Source organism: Neomonachus schauinslandi, chromosome 8 (genome assembly GCF_002201575.2).
Source record: "Neomonachus schauinslandi chromosome 8, ASM220157v2, whole genome shotgun sequence".
Classification (NCBI taxonomy): domain Eukaryota; kingdom Metazoa; phylum Chordata; class Mammalia; order Carnivora; family Phocidae; genus Neomonachus; species Neomonachus schauinslandi.
Window position 1 is genome coordinate 27,595,492 of NC_058410.1, and position 26,594 is coordinate 27,622,085.

General features: G+C 40.7%; 1 protein-coding gene across 1 annotated transcript in view; it reads left to right on the forward strand.

Annotated features, from left to right (window-relative positions):
• Positions 1-6,880: 6,880 nt before the first annotated feature.
• IL22RA2 (interleukin 22 receptor subunit alpha 2) overlaps positions 6,881-26,594 on the forward strand; it is a 22,926-nt gene continuing 3,212 nt past the window's right edge. The window contains exons 1-3 of the mRNA XM_021693612.1: positions 6,881-6,941; positions 10,377-10,512; positions 12,188-12,366. Of these exons, the coding sequence (XP_021549287.1) occupies positions 6,881-6,941; positions 10,377-10,512; positions 12,188-12,366 (376 nt within the window). The remainder of the gene's footprint in view (positions 6,942-10,376; positions 10,513-12,187; positions 12,367-26,594) is intronic.

Here is a 26,594-nt window from a genome sequence, read left to right on the forward strand (position 1 = left end):
AATACAACACAGTAGGAACTCAGAATGTACATAAAACATGGAGGATGGCAGGGCTGGGGCCATGGGGAGCCACAGAGGCTGGGAAAAGGTGCACCTGAGAGGCTAAAGAGTCAGCCAAGAGCTGTGACATGGGAGTCTGGACCCTGCAGCCTCGCCCAGGAACCTCTGCTGGAGTTGTGTTTGGCTGACAGAAGGACACGGGTGGGGAGAAGGTAAGCACCCTCTGCGGTATTAAGGCGGGGCCCCCACCTTGGGGGATATGGGATTTTAGAAAATTGAAATGAAATTGACATATAACATTACATTAGTTTGAGGTATGCAACAGAATGATTTGGTGTTTGTACATGTTATGTAATAATCACCACAGTAAGTCTAGTTAACATTCCTCACCACACACAGTTACAGGTTTTTTTTCTTGTCATGAGAACTTTTAAGAGTTCTTAAGCAACTTTCAGTTATACAGTACAGTATCATTAACGTTAGGCACCATGCTGTACATGACATCCCCCTTATCTCTAACCTTGAAGTTTGTACCTTTTGAATATAGGATGTTTAAATGGGTTCAGGTAAAGAATCCAGAGATCCCAGAAATCAGATGAATTAGTCTGTGCTCTAGGTTCGTCTGGGCATTTGGGGGGATAAGAACCGGGCCTTTGAGTACCAGGATGGGAAACCCATGGCATGTGGATGAAGCTGAGACAGATCTAGTTTGAGGGATTCTAACTCAAGCTTTATCTATCTCCAAAGTGCAGGCTCTTCCCGGTTGTTTTTGGATATAAGTCATGCTTTAACTTTGATAACCAGGCAGCTCCCTCCAGAAATAGCCTTAGGTGAAGCTGGAAATACACTCTAATACTAGTAAGTTATTTATGGTGGTTACTCACAGTGCTACAGTAAAATAAGATAAGAATTCATTACTTCAAAATGCAAAAAGTACTTTCCTTACTCTGAGGTTCGTGAGGATTTCTAAATTTTGTTTAGGAGCTCAGTGTACATCTTGTTGAATGGATATTACACCTAAACAGTTGTGTGGCCATATTTTATCTTTGTTCATGAATAATAAATGAATACTAATCCATCCTTCTGCCCTTCAATTCCCAGAAAGCAAAGCAATAAGAGGGGATTTCCAGCTGCACATAGTTGCATAAGTCAGCATCTTCTTCTCTGGAAATCATGAAAAAACAATGAGAATTAAAATTAAAAAGTTTTATGCATGGCTCAGAAAAAGTGATCTAAATTGAGAATTGTTAAAGAAAAAAAATAAGGAAAATATTCCACTTCAGAGCAAAAGACCGATCCCCTGGGATATATTTCAGAGTAAATTTCTAGTGTAAATTACTTGTATTGACACAAAATAAAGAATGAAACAAATATAATTGTACTTCAATAATAAATTTTTTTTTTAAGCAGAAAAAGTGATCATGTGCATAAATGTCCACTGAAACCTTTATAACCCTATTCAAATGTTAGGGTTTTTGTTACTAAAGTTTTTGGGTCTTTCAAAAAAAAAAAGGAATAAAACAAATGAAATAAACATCTGACTCCTGGAGTTCTTATAAAAATAAACAACAAATGAAATAGAAGACAGTAGGAAGGAATTTTAAAAGGCAAAAGAAGATATGAATGAAACATGAAATCTCTTTAAAAAGTAGGAGGTGCAACTAATTACAAAATCTGGTTCCTTGAAAAAATTTTGAAGATAAATAACTAGCTGACTTAACTAAGAATAAAATTTTAGAAAAGGGAGAAAATATCATCACTCAAAATAGGAAATTATAAAAGAGAAATCACAGAAACAAGGGAAATCGAATATGGATACCATTAGGGAATAATTTGCATAACTCTATGCAAATAAATTTAAAAGCATGAATGAAATGGACATTCTTCTAAAGAAAATACCATCTGTAGAAACTGAATCTAAAAGAGATAGAACATCTGAACAGACTAATCAGGAGAATTCAAATTAGAAAATTGCCAAAGAAATGCACCCCCCTAGCACGAACCCCATTTCCCACCCAGAGAAGCACCCAGATGATTGATCAGGGAAATCTCTGCAACTGTCAAGAAGCAGCTACATCCCAAGTCACACAGATTACTGGTCCGGCTGGAGAGTTGGTAGTGGTGCCATGTGGTGTTGCAAAGCCCGAGTTGTGAAGGAAACACAGTGACCTCGCAGATCTGACAATCTCAGCCCCGTCTCATCAGGACTCGCACCCCAGACCATAAGAAGCAGAGAAGCATCTTCATGTTCTTGTGGCTTAAATCTTATAAATTCCGGCCAGTTGCTAAAACACATTCCTTTTCATTGATTCACTAGCTATGCCGCAAGTGCTTACTATGTGCCCAGCACTGTTCATAGTGGAACAGTGAACAACACATACAGTGTCAGGAGGTCACTCCTGGAGTTTCTATTCTAGTGGGGAAGATAGACAGCAAGAATAAAATAAACAGCCTATCAAATGATGATAGATGTTATGCAGAAAAATTAAGCAGACAAAGGAGATGCGGCCAGATGGCGGCGGGGAGAACTGCAGCCATGTTGGGTGGCCATGGAAGAATTCACTGGTAAGGTAATATCTGAGTAGACACATAAAGGAGGTGACCGGTGAGGCTCAGCATCTCAGAAAGAGCATGCAAGCAGAGGGGACAGGGAGTAAAAGATCTTAGCGTGGGGATGAGCCTGGCATGCCCGAGAAATGGCAAAAAGGCCATTAGGGCCGGAGCACTGTGGGTTAGGAGAAGTGGAAGAGGTGAAGTTAGAGGTAATGGGGCCAGAAGGTCCACAGCCTTGTAGGTGAGTAGAAAAATATTGACTTTTATTTTGAAAGAGATGTGAAGGTATTAGAAGGCTCTGAGCAAAGGCTCTGATGGAACATTTTGAAGAAGCACTCCTGCTGATGCAGAGGACAAAGGCAGCAGTGGGGAGAATGGACAGGAGGCTATGGCCACAGACCGGGGAACAGATAGTAGTGGTGGGGACCTGAGTGGTTGCAGTGGAGGGGGTGACAACTGGGTGGATTCTGGTTATGCCATGGAAATCTTTCCAGAGTTGAAACAATGTCCAGGCATATGCTAGTGGATGGACATAATGATTGGATATATCCAATAGGGTTTTCAGGGTCAGTAAAAGACCTTGGTCAAGAACAGTCAAAACAAAATCAATAACATCTTTTAACCAGACCAATAGGCATGAAGAGCGGAAAGTTACCCTAAGGAAGCCCTCAGTCTTATGAACAGAGATTTTAAATAATGTATTAGTGTTAGTGGTCCAAAAATTAATAAAAACTAAGCTTGATCAGATTGGTCATTGTGTTTATTGCGTGTATTTGAACAATGAAGTTCCTTTTTTTTTTTTCTGGATCCAAGTCCATAAAGTATTTTGAAATGCATGCCAATTATTTCCAGAATGCAGAACTGCTTAAAAGTCATGAGTATTATTCAGAGTTATTGAGGGCCTGGCGCATAACAAAGAACAAATAGTTTCCCAGTTATTGGTACTACAAGTATATGGTTCTCTCTAGGTCTGAGGAGGAGAAGAGTGGATTTCAAGTTATCATTGTGCTCCATTAAATTAACTTTAGAAGGAGGCCTCCCGTTTACCAAATCATAGAATGAGGGAAAGAACCTGGAGCAGAAACCCAGTCCATCTTAGATATACTCTACTGAGGCAGTTTTTAAACACTTTTCTGAAGGAGAATAAGGAACATGTGGCCCTTCACTACCAAGACGTGGCTGAAGAAAAGGAAGCTGGCCCGATCAGGACTGGCTCTGCCCTCTGGTTCATCACTGCATCCCTAACACAGTGCCCGGGGATACAGCACATGCTCAGTAAACATTCATTTGAGTGAATCAACAATTAAAGGAATGAATGGCCAAATCTTCATTGACATTGTTCTATCCCTTTACGGAATAAATATTACAAGTGAAGAATAACACATAGTGATTTTATAATAGACCCCTTAGGTCAGCCAGACCTGACTTCACCCGTTGCTTTGTCACTACATGCCGTAGAGCTGGTTAGGTTCTTTGAGCTTATGTCTCGTTTTCTTCATCTGTAATATCAGGATAATTATACTGACCTCCTGGGCTTGTCCTGAGGATTAACTAAAATAACACATATAAAGGATTTAACACAGTCCCCCATAGTTGTTAGTTCCTGTTACCAACACTAAAATGGCATTTAAATTACCAAAAGAAGTTTTATAAAGATGTCATCTTGTAGATAAACTTTTAAAGTCCTTTTCCTTTTGTTATGAAGAAGCTCAAATATATATAAAAGCAGAAAGTATAATGAGTATCCTTGTACCCAATACCCAGTTTCAATAATTATCAGCTTGTGGCCGGCTGGTCACCCTCTTCCTGACCCTTTGGATTATTTTGAAGCAAATCCCAGACATCGTGTCATGTTATCTGTAATATTTCAATATGTATTTCTAACAGTAATAATAATGATAACCAAAATCCCATATCACACTTAAAAATAATTAATAATGATTTCTTGGTTAGGTGAATTGTTGGTCTCTGGGAAGCCACAGGGAAAAAGAAGAGAATCAGGTCTGTCCAAGGCAGGGGCTTAGGCAAGTTCTCTCCAGACCCAACACGAGGGAGGCACTCCTGTCACTGTCAAGGTGGACTCTTCTGCTGATGAGTTAGAGGGGGGAGGGCAGGGGAGGAAGGTGGGTAATGAGTTGGAAGCCAGCATTTCATGCTTGAAGCAAAGTAGAGCAGACATCTCCAGGTATCTGTAATTTTCTTCCTTCCCAAAGCAAATGTATTTTCACTGGAAATAATTCTGTTCAAATTCTTCTGCTTCCAAATTGGTAGGATTTTAGGATTTAATTTTACCTTCTCATCTACCTGAGGCATCGTGGCAGAATTGGCTTTTAGGCAGATTATGATATCACACAACCAGAGAGCTCATTGAATGGTTACAGGACTGGTTTGGTTTCTGCAATTTAACATAGCACAAAAGTTCACACATCTTTGAGAGAATTCAGTTCTTAGTATATTCTGTGATCTTCTACCTTCCCCTCTAATTGTCCCTTATTTGTTCTACAAAAGTCAGTAACCCAGTGGAAACCCTGATCTCATTGTCGGCTGCACTACTTATTAAACCTTGAATTAAAGTATTTTTCTTTTTTTCTTAACTGGAATTTGGGGTAATTGGGTTGCTTTGAAACAAGAGCTATTTGTGCAGAAGATATGGAACATCAGTAGTTCAAACACAGGTTATCACCCCTCCGCCCCCATTTAAAAGCCAAGGTTAATATGGGGCTCCTAGGTGGCTCAGTCAATTGGGTGTCCGACTCTTGATCTCAGCTCAGGTTTTGATCGCAGGGTTGTGAGTTCAAGCCTCACATTGGGCTCCTTGCTGGGCGTGGAGTCTACTTTAAAAAAAAAAAACACCAAAAAAAAAACCAACCTCAAGGTGAATGCAAAGTTTAGAGCTCGCTGGGTAAAGTCAGTGAGTAAGTAGGTGCTGCTGAGACGTCTAGAAAACAAGGAGCACCAGAGGGTACAAAGGAAGCCTAAGATCTGTTGCATGTTTCTTCCTTGAAAGCCTTCGTTCGCTTCTGAGCAATGGAAATCCCACCTGGAGGAGATGAGGGGTCCGGTTCCGAAGTCGGACACAGCATGGAGGCACTGGAAAGCCTGGCGTTATCTTCACAAACCCCTCCATACCGCTCTGGCAGTTATGTCTACTTCCCTTTACAAGTGGGCTTTGGAAGGCAGGGGCAATGTCTATCTTACTCGCTGCCGCACCCTTGGTGCTGAGACTAATCAGGCAGCAAATGTCTGTTCCATGTTACTGAGGGAAGGAATGAATGAGAACTGCTTCGCAGCCCTCCCTAGTACTTACCACAGAGGCTATTCTACCGAGGACTTAAAAGAGACTACAGAGGTATTTCCTCTTTTGACCTAAAAATCCTCACTTAAAAAAATGGCTTTCTTCTTGGGCTTTAATGTACAATTTTAGTGCCTCTACAAACATGCGGTTAAAAAAAATGGTAAGAAAAATGAATATAATGAATCATAGGCAAAGAACAGATGACCTAGTTTGATCAGATTTCAAAGAAGATATGAAAAAGATAGAATGTAGCTCAAAATGATTGTCCTCCACATTCAACCTTTTAAGGACTCATGTAGTTTCACAGCTCAGAATCTTTCTCAGATGACTGGAAACGGAGGGTGGGAATGGAAAAGGAAGAGCATTGGTTGAGTGGGGCCCCGGGGGCCACCATGGACTGGGAAGACAGATGAGTGGGGCAGGGAAGCCCTGTGGAGAGCCAGAGGGTGTGGAGGGTCTGAGGTATACCCAGGAAGTTAGTCAGAGAGCTTCCAAGAAGGGAGGAAAAGGAAGAACCAACCAGAGACCCTACCAGCTTGAACCACGGTCAGGAGCCCGGGTAGCTGTAACTGCCAAGAACATTTCTCAGAGTCACTGTGCCAGCCACACGCTGGTGGCTGGCAGCACCTCTGCCTCCCAGGGCTAGATTCCCTGAGGGCCTCACGATCTGTTGGATTCCCTCACCTTCGAGTGCCTTGCATAATTCCTGCCCTACCCTGCCCTGCAGTCCGCCAATCCTCAGTGTTTTGCCTTTTCAGAGCTGACAAAGTCCCAGTCCCAACAAAAACAAGCTTCCACATTGAAGTGACTTACGGCAAATATTTTTTGAAGTGATTTCTATACTTTTACAATAACCCTAAAATAATAAACAACATAGTGTCTTGACAAAGTGAAATTGTAGTGGCTTCAAGGAACCATGGTTAAGCCCACGAGGGGATGTCCAGCATGAGGATTCTTCAGTTTCCTCTTCCGTCCAGAGCTGTGCTCTCAGTGAGGGGATCCACTGGTTGTTTGACCAGTCGCGCTCCAGCCATGACGCCTAAACATTGCTTTCTAGGCTTCCTCATCAGTTTCTTCCCGACTGGTGTCGTAGGTAAGTGCTTCACTTCTTTTTAATTGCTCACGACTTTGTCATCTGAGTCAGCTCAAGGGACTGTTGGAAATGGCTCTAGTGCTCTTCTCAGCTTTGTCCAATTGTCAGCTTTCTTCTGACATGAAATGGTCAGAACAGACATGGGGTCAGTCTCTCTCTGCAGCCTGCATAACTCCAGGTGGACTTAATAAGTAGCTACTAAAGAGGAGACACTCAAACTTCATATTTCTTTTGCCTTCAAGGGACACTATAGCAGAGTGGTTATGAGCAGGCTCCTCAGCCAGATGACCTGAGTCTGGATCCCAACTCTGCCATTTACCATCTAGGAAACCTTGGGCAATTGACTCTACCCCCGCTGTGCCTTAATTTCCTCATCTGTAGGATGGGGATTATAAGTCACTGTGAGGATCACATGAGTTAATATATACTCAGTGCTTAGAACAGTGCCTGACAGAATAGAGACCATAAACTGCATGTGAGAATTTGCTGTTGGTCTTCACAGAGAACTTTTTTTTTTTTAAAGATTTTATTTATTTATTTGAGAGAGAGAATGAGAGACAGCACAAGAGGGAAGAGGGTCAGAGGGAGAAGCAGGCGCCCCACTGAGCAGGGAGCCCGATGTGGGACTCGATCCCGGGACTCCAGGATCATGACCTGAGCCGAAGGCAGTCACTTAACCAACTGAGCCACCCAGGCGCCCTTTCACAGAGAACTTTTTAAGAGCAGAGAAGAACTTGTCACCCCAAGATACCTCTGATCAAAGCCATTAACCTCCCCCCCTCCCCAGTTAAAGATAGGTACCTCTCAGTGTGAATGACTCAACTAATGTTCCCAAGACAATACAGTTGCTCAGGGACTGATACCATAAAAGCAATTCAAGCCCTCATTGTTCAGAAATGGGTGTGGATTTGAGTAGACTATACCTTTGGTCCTTGGCAATAGAAAGGACTCGTATGGCAAACTATGGCGGGAATTCCAGTGCTGCCAAAATGATTTGGGGCTCTACATGTTACCGGGCCTGTAACTTGGGGCAAGAGCCACATGTCCTTAAGCCTCAACTTCCCCATCTGTAAAACGTGCTACCTTATTTGGTGGTTGTGAATATGGGATAAGACATAAGGCTTTCAGCACAGTGCCTGATACTTGTTTAATGTTCCTATACGTTCAATGGTTGGTGAATGCCACCCAGAAGGAGGAGGAGGGCACGAGGGGGAGAAAGAATATCCTCAGGCCCTCAATGTTTTTCCCCACCATTAGCTCCCCTCTCTGAGGCTTTGCTCTTGGTTTCTGTGGCGGGTGACAGGCAGGCTCTGCAGTCAGATGCCTGGGTACAAAATCAGCGTCAGCAATTTTGTCTGGAAGAGGGAGACTGCAATAGTCCCTTTTTTGTCGACCAGCTGGGCAGATTGGGTTAAGGCAGGTACAGGGCCGCAGCACCTGGTACACGGTGATCTGGTCTTATTGTCAGAGGGAGCAGCGGTGATGGTACAAAAGTGAGACAAGAAATTCAGAGACAGAGGCGCTAAAGGACATTGAGCTGACTGTCTTCAGGGGTGGCAAATCAACTCTAGGCGCAGGCTCCAGGAGATAGTGTTCCTCACATCCTGACACTTCTGGACTTTTTCTGTACTACAAGGACTGATCTGGTCGTGATTTGGGTGAGCAAAATCAACGGCGGCGGTAGGCTCTTTCCAAGGACGTGCCACCATTTGACACACTGAAGGAGTTCCAAAAAATAAAAATAAAAGCAACCAAAAACCAACCAGCCCCCTTCATTAGAACATAACAAATCTTGAATGTTCAGAGCTGAGAGCATAGGCTCAGAAGTACGTTCTTGCATCTCAATGATTTTTTGAGCAAAGGCTAAAGGAGGTGAAGAAAGGAGGTGTGCGGAGTTCCAGGGGGGGAGCAGGGCCAGTGCAGGGACACACCCAGCGGGAGCACCCCCAGCACAGTGGGGCAGGAGACAGGAGAGCATCCTGGAAAAGGGGGGAGTCTGGGAAGAGATGAAGTCGGGGGGAAAAGACGAGGTTGTTTCCTGACGCCCTCTCCTTCTGCCCAACTTCCTATCCCTGATCGGAAAGGTCACACTTGTTGGTGAGGAAAACTTCACCTCTGCCCCATCTTAGGCTCTCAGCCTAAGTTAACAAAAAGGCAGGTTAACGAGAGAAAAACAAATCGTTCATTAACACGTGCAGCGCGTGTCGAGAGGGAGGAACATGAGCGAAGAGTGACCCAGATGGCGGCTTAGTATTCCAGCTCATCTGGCATCTTCAACAAAGAGCAATACATTCACACAGAGCTGACAGGACACAGGAAGGGAGGTTTAGGCTCCCGAGAGTGGCAAACTGTGGTATGGTCAACATACAGGAGAGAGGAAACTGACGGAAGGTTTGTTGGCAGACTCCTCTGGTGCCCTCCTGGGCCGAGAAGCCTGTCTCCAATAAAAGGAGAATTTATATCTTGCCTTTAGGCAGAAAAGGGGGAGGGTATCGAGACTTTTCCTGTGTTTGTTGCTTCTTCATTGCCTTCAGCTCACAATATATTTTTTTTAATGTCTAAGAGGCCTGTTTTAGAGTGACATGGTCTAGTTTCCTTCAGATTCTAGAATGCAATTTTGTCAGTCTCTTGCCGCCACGGGACTGAATGCAGGTGAGACTGATCACCCACTCAGTGAATGAAGGAACGAAGCACAAGCCACTGACAGTACACACTTAGCCCTCTCCTGCCACCATTAGACTCAGGATTCTTTTCAGGAACACTGGGCCCCACCACAGGGCCTTGGGCGGTCTCCCCTGATAGCATGGACGGGCTCATCTCAGCAATTATGCTTGAGTTCTTGGAGCCAGGATGCAAGCTGGTAAGTGCAGCCATTCAGGACCCGGGCAACAAAGGCTGGTCACCTGGAATAAAGCCAGGTCAGCTGGGAGAGGTTGGGGGCCAGCAAGGCAAGACCCAGCAGTTGAGCAAGATCCTGAGAAAAGAGAAACCGAGTGCTGGGCTGAGGGCCTGGAACCAAAATGGATCCCAGGCAGAATTTTGCCTCAGTGTAGCAGTCATAGAATGGCTCCTAGGAAAGTGGGTGAGTGGCCTTGGTGTGGGTTTTTCATCTTGGTCATTACATTCCATCACCGTCACGGAAGGGACAGAGAACACTGTCCCTTTCACTGCTATTTATTCCCTCTGGAGCTTGTGAATGGGATGGGAGGATATCACGTTTTTATGGCCGGGAACACAGTAGTTCTGCATCTTGAGCGTGCATAAGAATCCTCACATTCAAGATTCAAAATGTTGACTTCTGGCTCCAGCTCTCCCATCTGCACTTCTAGCAACTACTTTAGGAACTCCTTATGCAAGCATCACACTGCAAAGTATTGCTAAGAACAATGGTGCCCGTGTTCATGTTCAAAGTTTTCCCTTCTCTTTTTATTTTAGAAACTCAGTCAGCCCACGAGTGTCTGAAGCCTCAGAGAGTACATTTCCAGTCTCGAAATTTTCACAACATTTTGCACTGGCAGCCTGGGAGGGCTTGCACGAGCACCAGCGGTATCTATTTCGTGCAGTATAAAACGTAAGCAATTTGAGCTTCCTCCAGCTGACCGAGATGGCCCCTGGAACTACATGCTCTAGAATGCAGTGGAGTGTTAGATCTTTTTCCAGTTTCAGGGGGGTTAAGAAGAAGCAGAGGCAGGGACAGGAGTGCCTTGTCTCCTTGAAGGCTGCCTGGGGACACAAAATGCACGATGATGTGCAGTCTGTAGGGGAGACGCTTCATCCCTCAGAGACCCAGCGCCGAGACCTTACCAGCTGAGCCTCTGGCCCCACGGTGGAGCCTGGCACACGGTGGGCTCTCTACATATTTATCTAGTGAATGTTGGAAGCAAATTGCTTAGCACGTAGTAGGTACTCAACCAAGCTGATGCTACTGGCCGCTGAAGAAGCAGCTATGGGACACCTGGAGAGGAGTGTACAAAAGATTTTTTGAATTCAAAAGTCATTTTTGAAAACTTAGAAAATTCTTTTCAAAAACAAATGGCGCCTGTATTCTGCTGCGGCATGCGCCTCGTACTGCTTCTGGTGCGTCACGGCCAGATTCAGACGTAAGCAGTTCCTTTCCGGGATGGAGACCAGGAAACAGAAGCTCCCGGTTTGCAAATGGCCGCTTTTCCCACTCATACATTTCTGGGGGGTTTTTGAGGCTCCTCCTTCTCTTCCACAGTTTGAGATGCTGGCTGAGAGATACTGACTGAGACAGAGATAGGACAGTTTCGCGTTCACGACTTTTCATTCGAAATTCAGAAAATCAGATGTAGCTGTGGACAAAATAGCAATTCTTATTCCATACCCTCATCCATGTCTCCCTAGCACAGGGGTAGGTTCAAGGTCAGATGTGCCCATTTATTAACCTCTTGTTAATGTCACGAGAACTATTTCCAGAAGTTTTTCAGTCTTTAACTCCTGCTGCTTTTCTCAACATATTTTGTATAGCAACTGCAAAGTTTATGCATCTTTATTTATACATTAAAATTTATGCAACCTCCGCTCCATTTTCAACAAAAAGATTGACAAGATGTGTTGGGTAAGCAATACCTGAGACGAAAAGGGGTAGCAACTTCTCAGAATCGGCCACATTACTCAACAGCAGGCTGATGAGAAGTGAAGAAAACCACAGGGTTGAAACCTCAGAAGCATTAAGGATGTGGGAAGCTAGTACTCAAAAGTGGAAGTTGGTTCAGATACCAGAAGAAAAATTTCACTAAGTATTAAAAACCCCAAAACCCTTTTGCTACTGATACAGAAGGTGTCAGGCTTGAGTTTATCTTTCAGCAAGGTAACGCTTTGATTAACAAGAATAAAATTTAAAAAAAAAATTTTTTTAAGATTTTAAAAAATTTATTCATTTGACAGAGAGAGTGAGCACAAGCAGGGGAACAGCAGAGGGAGAGGGAGAAACAGGTTTCCTGCTGAGCAGGGAGCCCGAGGCAGGACTGGATCCCAGGACCCTGGGATCATGACCTGAGCCGAAGGCAGACGCTTAACGGACTGAGCCACCCAGGCGCCCCAAGAATAAAAAATTTTTTAAAGATACTTGAGTGCAGCCGGAAGCTTTCACAGTGTTACTGATGTTGGAGGACAAAAATCCCAACTAGTCTAAAAAATTAATAGACTGAAAAAATGGAAGGCTCCTTCAATGGGAAACAAAATAAAACAACAACCCTCAGATCTTTGCCTTTTCTCTTCTATAGGTATGGACAGAGACAATGGAAAAATAAAGAAGACTGTTGGGGTATTCTAGAATTCTTTTGCGACCTTACTAACGAAACGTCAGATATACAGGAACCTTACTATGGACGGGTGAGGACCACCTCGGCTGGGACCCACTCCGGGTGGACCATGACGCAACGTTTCACTCCCTGGTGGGAAAGTGAGTTCATGGAGTTTCTTTGCATTTGCTCTTCATGCCCCTGAGTAGCCCCACAGAGCAGGCCCTGTGCTTCGCTGAGCTTTATGGCATCATCTCGTTTGACCTAATTCTCAGAACAACCCTAGAAGATGGCTTTTACTATCCTTATTTTATAGCCCATGAAATCAAGGCACCGAGGCTCCAGTGCTTGGCCAGTTCTCGTGGCTTGCACTCCTCAAGTCAGGATTCACATTCTGCTGCATCTGACTGCAGAGCCCACAGTCTAGCCTGCTGCCAGACTGCTGCTACCTCTTAGGAAGAAAAGTAGTTTCAGACAGCGGAAAAGGAGTCCTAAAGCTCTATTTCTTTCCTGAGCATGGGAGTGAAGTTCCTGACAATACACTTCAGAAGGATTTTTTGTTGAGGAAATTAAGACTTTTTGTCATCCCCCCAAATGGGAGACCAGAAGTTTGCTCTTATATTCATTCTCAATGACATATTTTTTTTTCTAATTTAGTCATAATCCTAGAATAATATAATCTAAAATGTCAATTATAAAATAAACCATTACCATGTAAAAGAGTAGACAAAAGAGGAAGAGAAAAAGAAAAGTGTTTAATATATATATAATATATATATATAAAGACACGCATATCAAAGCAAGAAAGAAAATATGGATATTTACTGCAGTCCTCATAATCACCACTAGTCATGAAGGTAGTTAGTATCCATAACTTCTCTCAGTATTAACTCAATGTTCGCTTTCTTTCCAGTCAGTACCTCAGCTCTTCACTCTCATGGAATTGGGTTCTTTTTGGTCTTTCCTATATTTGTTTAACATAACCTTACATTAATTTTTATCATTGAATATAAGAGCTCTAAGAGGCACCCCAGAGGATACTAAGCATACTTCTACCTGGTCCTGTTGTATATACAGCAACTCTGCTTCCCCTTGATATTTGGAACCAGTTGCCCCAGACAACACATAAGGACCTCATTTTCTCCTTGTTGCTTAAATGGCATGAAGAGCTCCAGTCAGGAGGCAGCTTCAACTTCCAATTCTTTGAAACCGTTGTTATAACCAAGTGTATGGGAAACAAACCATTCAGGAGTCGTTCACCATGTTTAATAGTGAGGATTATATCTTCCCACTTCCACTTCTTATATCCTAGGCCAGTGAATGCTGTCTATGAAAGAAATAGTACCATATATTGGTCACAAGATTAGAGCATATACCAGTTCATAGACCACCTCACAAGGTCCTGTCTCACAAACTGAGTTTTCAGTTAGCCACTTTACCTTCCTATGAAGCCAGGGGTTTCTAAGTGATGGGCTATATTGGAAGGCCAAATATTCCTGTGGGTATGAGACTGACTTCATCTCTTCCACATGAACTTGGTTCTTCTCTCATAAGCAATGTATGGTCAGATATTATGCTCATGAATAAGACAGTCACTACATTCACTCTAGGGTGGTCAGGGGGACTGCTGATAAAAGCCTTGAAGCAGAGAAGACAAATCTATCATCAGGAAAGTGTCCATTCCACTGTCTCTTATCCCCTTACTGTTAGAAGGGATTTAAAAAAATCTACTATATACAGTGAACTATACTAGGCGTTCAGCATTGGTTCTCCTTACAGGGAAGTTGGACTCTCAGTAGTGTCAGACTAGCCTTGGCCAAAGGAAGTCCATATTGTTGGGATGGACACTATATATAGACTATATATCTATATAGACTATATATCTATATATATATCTCTATATATATCTATATATAGATAGATAGATATAGATATAGATATATAGACTATATATAGTCTCCATCCCTTTCACACAGCCATTTTGTTCATGAGCCTAAGGAATAAGTATGAGACACTGGGGAAATAGGCTTTCACTGCCTCCATGTAGAGTTTTTTAAACAACTTTTTTGAGACATAATTGACACCCCCTTTCAATTACCTATATAATGTGTACAATTCAGTGGTTTTTAGTATATTAATAGATATTACAACCATCACCTACAGCCAATTTTAGAACATTTTCATTACCTCAAAAAGAAACGCCATACCCCTTGGCTATCACCCTCTTACTCTCTCGTTTCTCCAGCCCCTTAGTCCAACCACTAATCTACTTTCTGTATCTATAGAGTTAGGGAACTCTAACATTCTTGACATTTCACATGAATGGAATCATGTAATATGAGGTCTTTTGTGACTGGCCGCTTCCACTTAGCAAAATGTTTTTTAAGGTTCATTCACATAGCATGTATCAATACTTCTTTCTGTGGCTGAATAATATTTCAGTACATGAATATATAACATTTTAATTACCCATTCCTCAGTTGATGGACATTTGATTTGTTTTTACATTTTGGCTATTGTAAATAGTGCTCCTATAAACATTCATGTACAATAAAACAAATGTTTTTATTTCTCTTAGGTATGTACATAGAAGTGAAATCCCTAGGTCTCATGGTAACTCTATGTTTAATCGTTTGAGGAACTGCCAGACTATTTTCCAAAGCAGCTGCACCATTGTATATTCCCTTCAGCAGTGTATGAGGGTTCCTATTTCTCCACATCCTTAACAATACCTACCTGACCTTTTGATTATAGCTGTCTTAGTCAGTATGAAGTGGTTTCTTGTGGGTTTTTTTGGTTTTGTTTTTTTGTTGTTGTTGTTTGAGAGAGAGAACACAAGAGCAGACAGAGAGGAAGAAGCAGACTCCACGTTAAGCAGGGAGGACAATGTAGGGCTTGATCTCTGGACTCCGGGGTCATGACCTGAAACAAAGGCAGACACTTATCCGACTGAGCCATCTCAGCGGCCCCCTCATGTGGTTTTGATTTGCATTTCCCTGATGATTAATGGTGTTGTCTCTCTCTTGGAGAATAATCTATTTCAATCCTTTGTCCATTTTTAAGTTGGATTATTTGTCTTTTTATTATTAAGTTGTAAGAGTTCTTTTTTTTTAAGATTTTATTTCTTTATTTGACAGAGAGAGACACAGCGAGAGAGGGAACACAAGCAGGGGGAGTAGGAGAGGGAGAAGCAGGCTTCCCATGGAGCAGGGAGCCCAGTGAGGGGCTCGATCCCAGGACCCTGGGATCATGACCTGAGCCAAAGGCAGACACTTAACGACTGAGCCACCCAGGCACCCCAAGAGTTCTTGATATATTATGGATACCAGACCTTAGTCAGATATATGATTTTCAAATATTTTCTCCCATTCTGTGGTTTGTCTTTTCGCTTTCTTGATGGAGTGATTTGAAGCACAAAATTTTTTAATTTTGATGAACTATTTTTTCCCTGTTGTTCATGCTTTTGGTAATATCTAAAAATCTTTTGCCAGATCTAAGGCTATGGAGGTTTATCTTAAGTTTTCTTAAAAAGAGTTTTATAGTTTTAGCTCTTACATTTAGGTCTTTGATCCATTTTGAGTTCATTTTTGTGTATGGTGTGAGGTAAGGGTCCACTTTCCTTCTTTCATAAATGTCTATCCAGTTGTCTAGTGTCATTTTGTTGAAAAGGCTATTCTTTTACCCTTGAATGATCTTGGTGCTCTTGGTGAAAATAAGTTAATCGTAGACCTGTGGGTTTATTTCTAAATTTTCAATTTGATTCTAATGATCTATATGTCTTTCCTTGTTCCAGTACCAAGGAATTTTTGTAAGAGCTTATCTATTTATTTGAGAGAGAGAGAGAGAACGAGTCAGGGGAAGTGGCAGAGGGAGAGGGAGAGACTTCCCACTGAGCTGGGAGCCCAATGCCGGGCTCGACCCCAGGATCATGACCTGAGTCGAATGCAGACACTTAACTGACTGAGCCACCCAGACACCCCCACACTGTCTTGATTACTGTTGCTTTGTAGCAAATTTTGAAATTGGAGGGTGTGAGCCCTCCTACTTTGTTTTTCTCTTTCAAGATGGTTTTGGCTATTCTGGGTCCCTTGCAATTCTATATCCACCTAGATTTTTGAAAGCTTCCTTTTGGTAGGTGTATTTTGCTTTGGATTCACATGGACACAGAAATATTTGCTTAGGGGTCCATCCATATACTTCTTATCCAGACCTCCTGCCACCAACTGAGTGTGTTTAACACTATAGAAGTCCACTTTTGGCCAGTACCATCATGTCATGCAGAGCCTTCTGGGAACAGGCTTCTTTTTCTTTTTCTTTTTTTTTTTGTTCTTACATTAAGTGGTCTTAAGGGACTCTTCCAGATGCCATAACTGTAGAGGAGGAAAAAGTGATAAGGCAGTAGATATAGTTGCACTGAGAGGATGAACCACCTACTTTCACAAACTAATTTGATGGTAAGACCTACTAGAGGCTGGACTCCTATAATCCATTTCCACTTAATATTGGCATGTTTTTGAGCACTTTATGATGTTCTGTATCAGAGGACACCCAGTTCATGATAGGAAATTCAGGTCACATGTTTCCCTAATATCCCTTGAGTCAAGTGTTCAGTTTTTATCAGGGCTCAGGGAGTCTGGAACTTTTTCTCAAAAGAAAAATAGTTATTTTCTAAAGAGGGTATGACTTTGTTCCAAAAACCCAAGGACTTAGAATTGCCATAGTCTCTAAATAGCATCCTGATCTGCCACAGATAATTTGAAGATTGTTGGATTTCCTGGATCATAAAAGACAAGTGGCAGTTGAGACCTAGTTGAGAAGTCTGTCATTTAGTCTGGGTCCTTCTCAAAGCTGAAAATCTTATGGGTTACTTTGCAAATGGGTAACACAACCAAATGCAGTATGTATTCCCTACAAAATGCATAGAGACCCAACAAACCCAGTGAATCTTTCTTAGCAGTAGAGGATGCAAAGTGAAGCAACTTGCCTTTTACTTGAGAGGAAATGTCTCAACAAACCCCAGAGGAAATTTAACTCCAACACTCTGCTTCAGTGTATCTTACTAAAGCATCTACGGTGTGTAGGACTTAAGGTATACCAAGTTCAATCAGTACCATGAGCTCTTTAGTGGACCAACATGATATCCGGTGGTACAAAGATCAAAGACCCTGTAGATTATATGTGACAGAGATCTAGATGACAATGAAAGCCAAGTGAAAGGAAATTGTTCTGATGCTTTCTAATTATTGGACAAAGGAAGGAAAAAATTCTCCGATCAATAACTATATTGATTGGCTCCAGAACAGAGATACTGTAACTGAATAGCAATCACACCATGGTCACCACCTGAGTACATTTACAATTATCCTTTTTATTATTCAAGATCCATCTTTTTGGAAGAGGAGGGTATAATTCAAATAAATGAGTCAAGTGGGGAAGTGATACATCTCACCACCCCTGCATTTTTCAAGATGTTTTTGATGCACAAATTTTGTTCAAAAGAGGAACTCCATTGGCTTCCACTTGCTTGCATCCCATAATAACTTCTGTGCCACAGATCAGGGAACTGGAATGGAAATGAATTCTATCAGTTGTTGTGTATATCTCATTAAATTTACTTTTATTACCTGACTCACTATAAGAACATACTATAAGAGGCATTCTGAGTCCAGAGAGATTATCATCAACTCAGAATCAGGGTCCCGTTACTGGCCAGAGTCTGTACTTACCTTTCTCCAATTCACAATTATCCTCTAGGGAAGGATGAAAGAAGATTTATCATAAAACTGGTAGCATTATTACTTCACTTGCCTTCCATATCTCACCCTAGTGATCTAACTAGTGCAATGTCCAATTAAACCCAAACTAATTAGATCATGTCCAGAATGCTAGATGCGTTGGAATTTAGAAAAAGGCATCTTTAGTTTTCCAAGTGTTCAACTAGTAGAAAAGTGGAATGGGAATTGAGCAAACTATCAATGGCATCCAGCACAGTATTTCTTGGAATAACTCGAGATTCAAGCCCAATACACTCCACCACCAATTCTCTGGTTGAGGAAAAGGAAACTGTATGACTAAGCTGGTAGACAGCAAAGAGGGAGTTTGCGGAATAGTTTAATTACTATATTCAAGCCTAGAAAAGGGGTCAAGTTCAAATTTGTTCCTCAAACAAAGCTTTCTTGAGTGTGATCCACTAGATTAGTTGATACGATTAGCCAAAGACATTGACCAAGATGAGCTTCAACTCAATTATATTTTAATTTAGATAGTGTTGCATTAAGAAGAGTTTGTGTTCTCTCTGTATGACTATCCCATGAAGGAAAAAAAACCCAAAAACTAAAAAAGCCTTCTGCCAGGACCTCTTAAGAAGAGTAAAAAAGCAGTGTGTAACACAGTCAAAACTGGAGCTACTCTTGTTGAAGAGATAATGAGAGCCCTGCTCACTTGCCTGTTTCCTTACCTCCAGCTTTGGCCCTCCTGCCACAGGGCCTGAGGCTTTCTGAAAATAATGTTTTGAAAAACACATTGCTAGGCTATTAGGACAGCACGTTCCTAGAGTCTGTGACAGGCCTAATGAATCAACTGGCTGCATTGACTCACCTGAGACCTGTTTCTGAACATTGGGGTGTGGTTTTAGGTTAAGGGATTCTGGCTCCTGGTATCTATCTAGGGACAAAGCAACATTAAAAAAAAAAAAAACCAACAACAATAACAACAACAACAAAAAACTTCTTAAGTTAAAGCAGCATTTGAGGCTCAGTATGATTTCAGTATTTTTTAAAACCATATTTTCTTGAATTAAAAATAGCTGTGGAGTTTTGGAGTAGGCCTGATTTTCTAATGGAGTGACCTAAATTCAGACTAAATAATCACCTTGGCTCCATTCATTCAGCAAGTATTTATGAAGCACTTATATGTTCTGGACATTATACTAGGTCCTGGGGAGAAAATAGCAAGCACAGCAGATAAAGAACTTTCTTTCTTCATAGAGATTTCTGTTTAATGGAGAAGACAGACTTTAATAAAATAGTAATACAAACAAACATAACATGATACCAATGGCAGGTGGTACAAAAGAGATCCACAGTGCTATCAGAGCCTAGTCAAGGAGGGACCTGATCAGGGATGTCAGGAAAAGCATCTCTGGGGAAATGACACTTGAGCTGACATCTAAAGATGAATGGAGGTTAACTAGACAAAAAATGTTGGAGGATTTCCAGGCAAAGGGAATAGCATTGGCAAGGCCCTCTGGCAGGGGGAAGCAGGTCAAGGACAAGAGACTGAAAGATAGATGCATGGTGAAGAAGAGCGGGCAGGAGGAATGTGAAATAAGAGGGGACCACTGGAGAGATAGACGAATGAAAATTTTCTATTAAGGAGTTATGACTTCTTCCAGAAAAATATAAAGTAATTTTTTTAAGATTTATTTATTTATATTAGAGAGCTCATGGCGGGGAGGGGTAGGGGCCAAGGGAGAGAATCTCAAGCAGACTCCCCACTGAGCATGGAGACTGACATGGGGCTGGATCTCACCACCCAGAGACCATGATGTGAGCTGAAATCAAGAGTCAAACACTTAATCGACTGAGCCACCCAGGTGCCCCTGGAAAAATATAAAGTAATTTTAATCAGGGATGACATGATCAGATTTGTGTATTGAAAAGATCACTTTGGCTATATTCAGAAGTACAGATCAGAAAAAGAAGAGATTGGATACAGGTAAGTGAGTTAGTGAGTTCTTTTTTTTTATTAACATATAATGTATTATTTGTTTCAGGGGTACGGGTCTGTGATTCATCGGTCTTACACAATTCACAGCACTCACCATAGTACATACCCTCCCCAGTGTCCATCACCTAGCCACCCCAGCCCTCCCACCCCCGTCCACTCCAGCAACCCTCAGTTTGTCTCCTGAGATTGAGTCTCTTACAGTTTGTCTCCCTCTCTGGTTTCGTCTTGTTTCATTTTTCCCTCCCTTTCCCTATGATCCTCTGTCTTGTTTCTCAAAATCTTCATATCAGTGAGATTATATGATATTTATCTTTCTCTGATTGACTTATTTTACTTAGCATAATACCCTCTAGTTCCAATTTTGGCATCCATGTTCATCAGGGATATTGGTCTGTAGTTCTCCTTTTTGATGGAGTCTTTGTCTAGTTTTGAGATGAAGGAAATGCTGGCCTCATAAAATGAGTTTGGAAGTCTTCCTTCCATTTTTATTTTTTGGAACAGCTTCAGAAGGATAGGTATTAATTCTTCTTTGATTGTTTGGTAGAATTCCCCTGGGAATTGCTCTAGCTAGCATAGGCATTTTCACAATATTTCACAAGAGCCCTGGGCTCTTGTTTGTTGAGAGATTTTTAATAACTGCTTCAATTTCCTTAGTGGTTATGGGTCTGTTCAGGTTTTCTATTTCTTCCTGGTTCGGTTTTGGTAGTTTATATATCTCTAGGAATGCATCCATTTCTTCCAGATTATCTAATTTGTTGGCATAGAGTTGCTCATAATATGTTCTTATAATTGTTTGTATTTCTTTGGTATTGGTTGTGATCTCTCCTCTTTCATTCATGATTTTATTTATTTGGGTTCTTCCTCTTTTCTTTTTGATAAGTCTGGCCAGGGGTTTATCAATCTTATTAATTCTTTCAAAGAACAAGCTCCTAGTTTCATTGATCTGTTCTACTGTTCTTTTGGTTTCTATTTCATTGATTTCTGCTCTGATCTTTATTATTGCTCTTCTCCTGCTGGGTTTAGGCTTCATTTGCTGTTCTTTCTCCAGCTCCTTTAGGTGTAGGATTAGGCTGTGTATTTGAGACCTTTCTTGTTTCTTGAGAAAGGCTTGTATTGCTATATACTTTCCTCTTAGGATCGCCTAAGAGGTGGTCTGCCCAAAGATTTTGAACAGTTGTGTTTTAATTTTCATTTGTTTCCATGAATTTTTTAAATTCTTCTTTAATTTCCTGGTTGATCCATTCATTCTTTAGTAGGATGCTCTTTAGCCTCCATGTATTTGAGTTCTTTCTGACTTTCTCTTGTGATTGAGTTCTAGTTTCAAAGCATTGTGGTCTGAAAATATGCAGGGAATAATCCCAATCTTTTGGTACCAATTGAGACCTGATTTGTGATCAAGGATGTGATCTATTCTGGAGAATGTTCCATGGGCACTAGAGAAGGATGTGTATTCTGTTGCTTTGGGATGTAATGTTCTGAATATATCTGTGAAGTCCATCTGGTCCAGTGTGTCATTTAAAGCCTTTATTTCCTTGTTGATCTTTTGCTTAGATGATCTGTCCATTTCAGTGAGGGGGGTGTTAAAGTCCCCTACTATTATTGTATTATTGTCGATGTGTTTCTTTGATTTTGTTATTAATTGGCTTATATAATTGGCTGCTCCCATGTTAGGGGCATAGATATTTACAATTGTTAGATCTTGTTGGATAGACCCTTTAAGTATGATGTAATGTCCTTCCTCATCTCTTATTATAGTCTTTGGTTTAAAATCTAATTTGTCTGGTATAAGGATTGCCACCCCAGCTTTCTTTTGATGTCCATTAGCATGGTAAATAGTTTTCCACCCCCTCACTTTAAATCTGGAGGTATCTTCGCATCTGAAATGAGTTTCTTGCAGATAGCATATCGATGGGTCTTGTTTTTTTATCCAATCTGATACCCTGTGTCTTTTGATTGGGGTATTTAGCCCATTTACATTCAGGGTAACTACTGAAAGATATGAATTTAGTGCCATTGTGTTGCATGTAAGATGACTGTTACTGTATATTGTCTCTATTCCTTTCTGGTCTGTTACTTTTAGGCTCTCTCTTTGCTTAGAGGACCCCTTTCAATATTTCTTGTAGGGCTGGTTTGTTGATTGCAAATTCTTTTAGTTTTTGTTTGTCCTGGAAGCTTTTTATCTCTCCTTCTATTTTCAATGACAGCCTAGCTAGATGTAGTATTCTTGGCTGCATATTCTTCTCGTTTAGTGCTCTGAATATATCATGCCAGTTCTTTCTGGCCTGCCAGGTCTCTGTGGACAGGTCTTCTGCCAATCTAATGTTTCTACCATTGTAGGTTACAGACCTCTTGTCCCAAGCTGCTTTCAGGATTTTCTCTTTGTCTCTAAAACTTGTGAGTTTTACTATTAGATGTCAGGGTGTTGACCTATTTTTATTGATTTTGAGGGGGGTTCTCTGTACCTCCTGGATTTTGCTGCCTGTTTCCTTCCCCAAATTAGGGAGGTTCTCTGCTATAATTTGCTCCAATATACCTTCTGCCCCTCTCTTTCTTTCTTCTTCTTCTAGGACCCCAATTATTCTAATGTTTTGCTTTATGGTATCACTTATCTCTTGAATTCTCCCCTTGTGACCCAGTAGTTGTTCCTCTCTCTTTTTCTCAGCTTCTTTATTCTCCATCATTTAGTCTTCTATATCACTAATTCTCTCTTCTGCCTCATTTATCCTAGCAGTTAGAGCCTCCATTTTTTATTGCACCTCATTAATAGCCTTTTTGATTTTGACTTGGTTAGATTTTAGTTCTTTTATTTCTCCAGAATGGGATTCTTTAGTGTCTTCTATGCTTTTTTCAAGCCTAGCTGGTATCTGTATAATCATCATCCTGAACTCTAGTTCCAACATCTTACTAATGTCTGTATTGATTTAGGTCCCTGGCAGTTGGTACTGCCTCTTGTTCTTTTTTTTGAGGTGAGTTTTCCATCTTGTCATTTTGTCCAGAGGAGAATAGATGAATGAGAGAATAAAATGCTAACAGGATAACAACAACCCCAGAAAAATATATACTAAACAAATCAGAAGAGACGTTCCAGAAAGTGGTTGCTTTTCTGTTCAGAGAGTTGCTGCTATTATTTTCTTTGATCTCCTATTGAGTTTGTAGGTGTTCTGAATGGTTTGATAACTATCTACATGAATTCCTGGTACCAGAAGAAACTTAGGTCTCCTACTCCTCTGCCATCTTGCACCTCCCCCACGAGTTAGTGAGTTCTTGTAATAGTCTGTAAGAGTCAGGATTTGGCTTGAATTAGGAAATGGAAAGGACTATAAAAAATTTATCATTGAAGAGACATTTGGTAGGAAAAATTGGCAGGGCATGGTGATGGGTTGCATATAGAAATAAGGAAGAAGGACATGTCAAAGATGACCTCTAAGCTTCCAGCTCGCATAATTGGATGAGATTTTTTTTATGAGGTTTGATGGAAAAAGACCAATTTGATGGCGTACAGAGTATTGGAGATCATAAGTCAGTTTTGAATATGTTGAATTTAATATGCTTTTCAGATATCCAAGGGAAATATCTATGCAGATCCAGAACTCAGACACATTTGCATATAAATTTGCATATAGTACAATGGGCATTGATAGGACTGCTGAAGCAGGAAGAAGTATTGAGAAGGAGTGTAGAGTAAGGCCAGGTATTGAAAGAATCTCAACAAAAGATGCCTGAGTAGGGAAGACATATCTCAAAAGGAGACTGAGAAGAAATAGCCAACAAGGTAGGAGGGACCCAGCAGACTGTTATATTTGTGAATGGTCTGGGAAGAGAATATTTCAAGGAGAGAGCAGTTGAGTAAAATGGACTTGTGAGGTCAAGTAATCTTAAACTGTCCACTGTAACACAATCACGATTCAGTGCATAGGTCAAGAATGGTCACTCAGTTACAAAGCTCAGCATCCTAGATCACACACCAGGAGCTCCTGTGATGTCTGCAGCCAGGCTCACTGGTATTCTAGGCCAATACTTGAAATATATATTTCACCTGTATTTAAGATTAAGTATCATATTAAGCAACCAAATCTAAGATAATGAAGGTATACATTCAAAGGATAGGTTCTACATGCATATGATTAAAAAAAAATTCTTCAATAATAATAACTTGGGCCAGAAGGGGCAAGGATTGGTCAGCTTACACGTAAATATTAAAAAGTGAAAAGAAAAATACACAGTAGTATTTAATCTTGCCATTCATCCTTATTCTTGTTTTATTTAGTCTCATTTGTTCATTATTCATCCTTAACTAATGTCTACCAATTGAAGTAAGTCTAAACTCTGAGTCACATTATTAAAAAAGGACTGGATTTTTTGGTTTTTGTTTTTTTGGTGCTAGATATGTGATAAGAATGTTAGAAATATGTTTTTTATCTAGGAGAAAATTAAACATACATCAAACTAGCCTACAAAACTAAGAAATAACTCATTCTTCTCATCTTGCAAGGGATAGACAAGGGGTCTGTGGTCACTAGAATTTGGATCATAGAAATCACAAAGAGGATTAAATACCAACCACTTCAGAAACTTAAAATGTAAACAAAGGGGAAATCCTTCACCAAGCAATTATGCAAAATTTCTGGCATTTGGAAAGTGAATTAACAACTTTTGGTTTCAGATTAAATGGCATGGGGTAGGAAGTTGCAAGGGTAGAAACTGTCTTCTTCTAAAATGCTCACAAAGTCTGGATAAAACATTACACATTCTTTTAACTCTACAGAGGAACATGAAAGAAAGGAAATCTCCAGGGTCCAAAACAAAGTAGCTGGAAACCAGAGGATAAACAAAGTGAAGCCTTATTATCCTGTGGGCATTTTCCCAACTTGGTAACTAGACCCTGAGTGGTAACAGCCATTCCTGGGTCAGAAGACTAGGTTGTAGACCACACAAGGTGGGGAGTTACAACTAGTACCCTCACAAAATTTTGGACACTTGGAGGCCTCCTATAAATAAAAGAGCAGACTAGGAAAAACCCTTCCAAGAAAGAGGAAACAAAGGAGGGCCTAGTTTCAGTATTGACTCTGTTAGCAATCAGGTGTTTCCTAAATTCATAAAGACTTGAGATTCAAATATATCCAACTTTTGTGTTTCAGAAAACACCATCTTGAGGTTGAACCAGGTTGATGGTGCCACAGGACATCTTGCAGACACAAAACCAAATACCAGAGTTCAGAAGCAATGCAACACATCTAGGATCATTTGATTTGTGTCCACTGTGTAGTTCAGTGGAGTCACTATGGTCTAAATGAGACTAAATAAAATAATAAATCTTGTTCCCCTACATTGCCCATTTATAAAATCAGGTCTGGCTGGCTGAAAACAATAAAACTCAGCAGCTGTAGCTTGTCGGCCAAAGTGCCTGCTTCTATTTTTGTAAATAAAATTATATTGTAACATAATCACACCCATTCATTTACATTTTGCTTATAACAGCTTTCATACTGCAAGCAATGGCAAAGTGGAGTAGTTACAGAAGACACACGTACCGCCCAAAACCCTGAAGGATTTATTATCAGGCCCTTTACAGAAAATGTTTGCTGACTACCATTCCATAAGATAACATGGGAGAATATTTTTCATAACTTTGGGATAGGCAGATCCCCAAAAGTACTAATGCTGAAGGAAATAACTGATAAATTGGGCTACACTAAAATTAAGAATTTCTATTTATCAAAATATACTATTAAAATGATGAAAATGCAAGTCACAGAAGATATTTACAATGTCCTTCATATAGGACTATGTTCAGAATGTACAGCAAACTCTTACAAATTAATAAGAAGAAGACCAGACAATCAATTAAAAAGTGAGCAAAAGACTTGAACAGCTCTTTGCAAAAGAGGACATCTGAATAAATGGCCAATAGACACATGAAATTCCATTAGTCCTCAGGAAAATGTGACTCAGAAACACAATGAATTGGTACTACACACTTACCAGAATGGCCAAAATTAAAATTTGTAAAAATAATGTCAAGTGTTACAATGTGAAAAATAGGAACTTTCATATACCACTTAAGGGAATATAAATTGGTGTGTCCACTGAAACATGGAAATATCTATAAAAGCTAAATCTATATAAAATAACCTAAACCTGTGAATAAATTGTGATATTCATACAATTAAATACTACATAGCAATCAAAAGAACAAACTCTTGATACATGCAACAACATGGATGAATATATATATTTGCCTATTTGCTAGGGCTGCCACGGAATACCACAGATCGCTTGCTTAAACAAGAGAAATTTACTTTCCCACAGTTCTGAGGCTAGAAGGCCAAGGCCAAAGTGCCAGCAGGTTTGATTTCTTCCAAGGCCTCTCTCCTTGGCTTTCTCTCTGTGTCCTCACATAGTCATCTCTCTGTGCTCATGCATGTTGATGTCTTCTTAGAAGGACACCAGTCATATTGGATTAGGGCCCACCCATATCACCCATGAAGTCAGTATGACTTTATTTTACCTTAATTACCTCTTTAAAGGGCCTATCTCTCCAAATACAGTCATATTCTGTGGTACTAGGGATTAGAGCTTCATCCTATGAATTCTCAGGGGATACAATTCAGCCCATATATATATATATATATATATATATATATATATATATATATATATA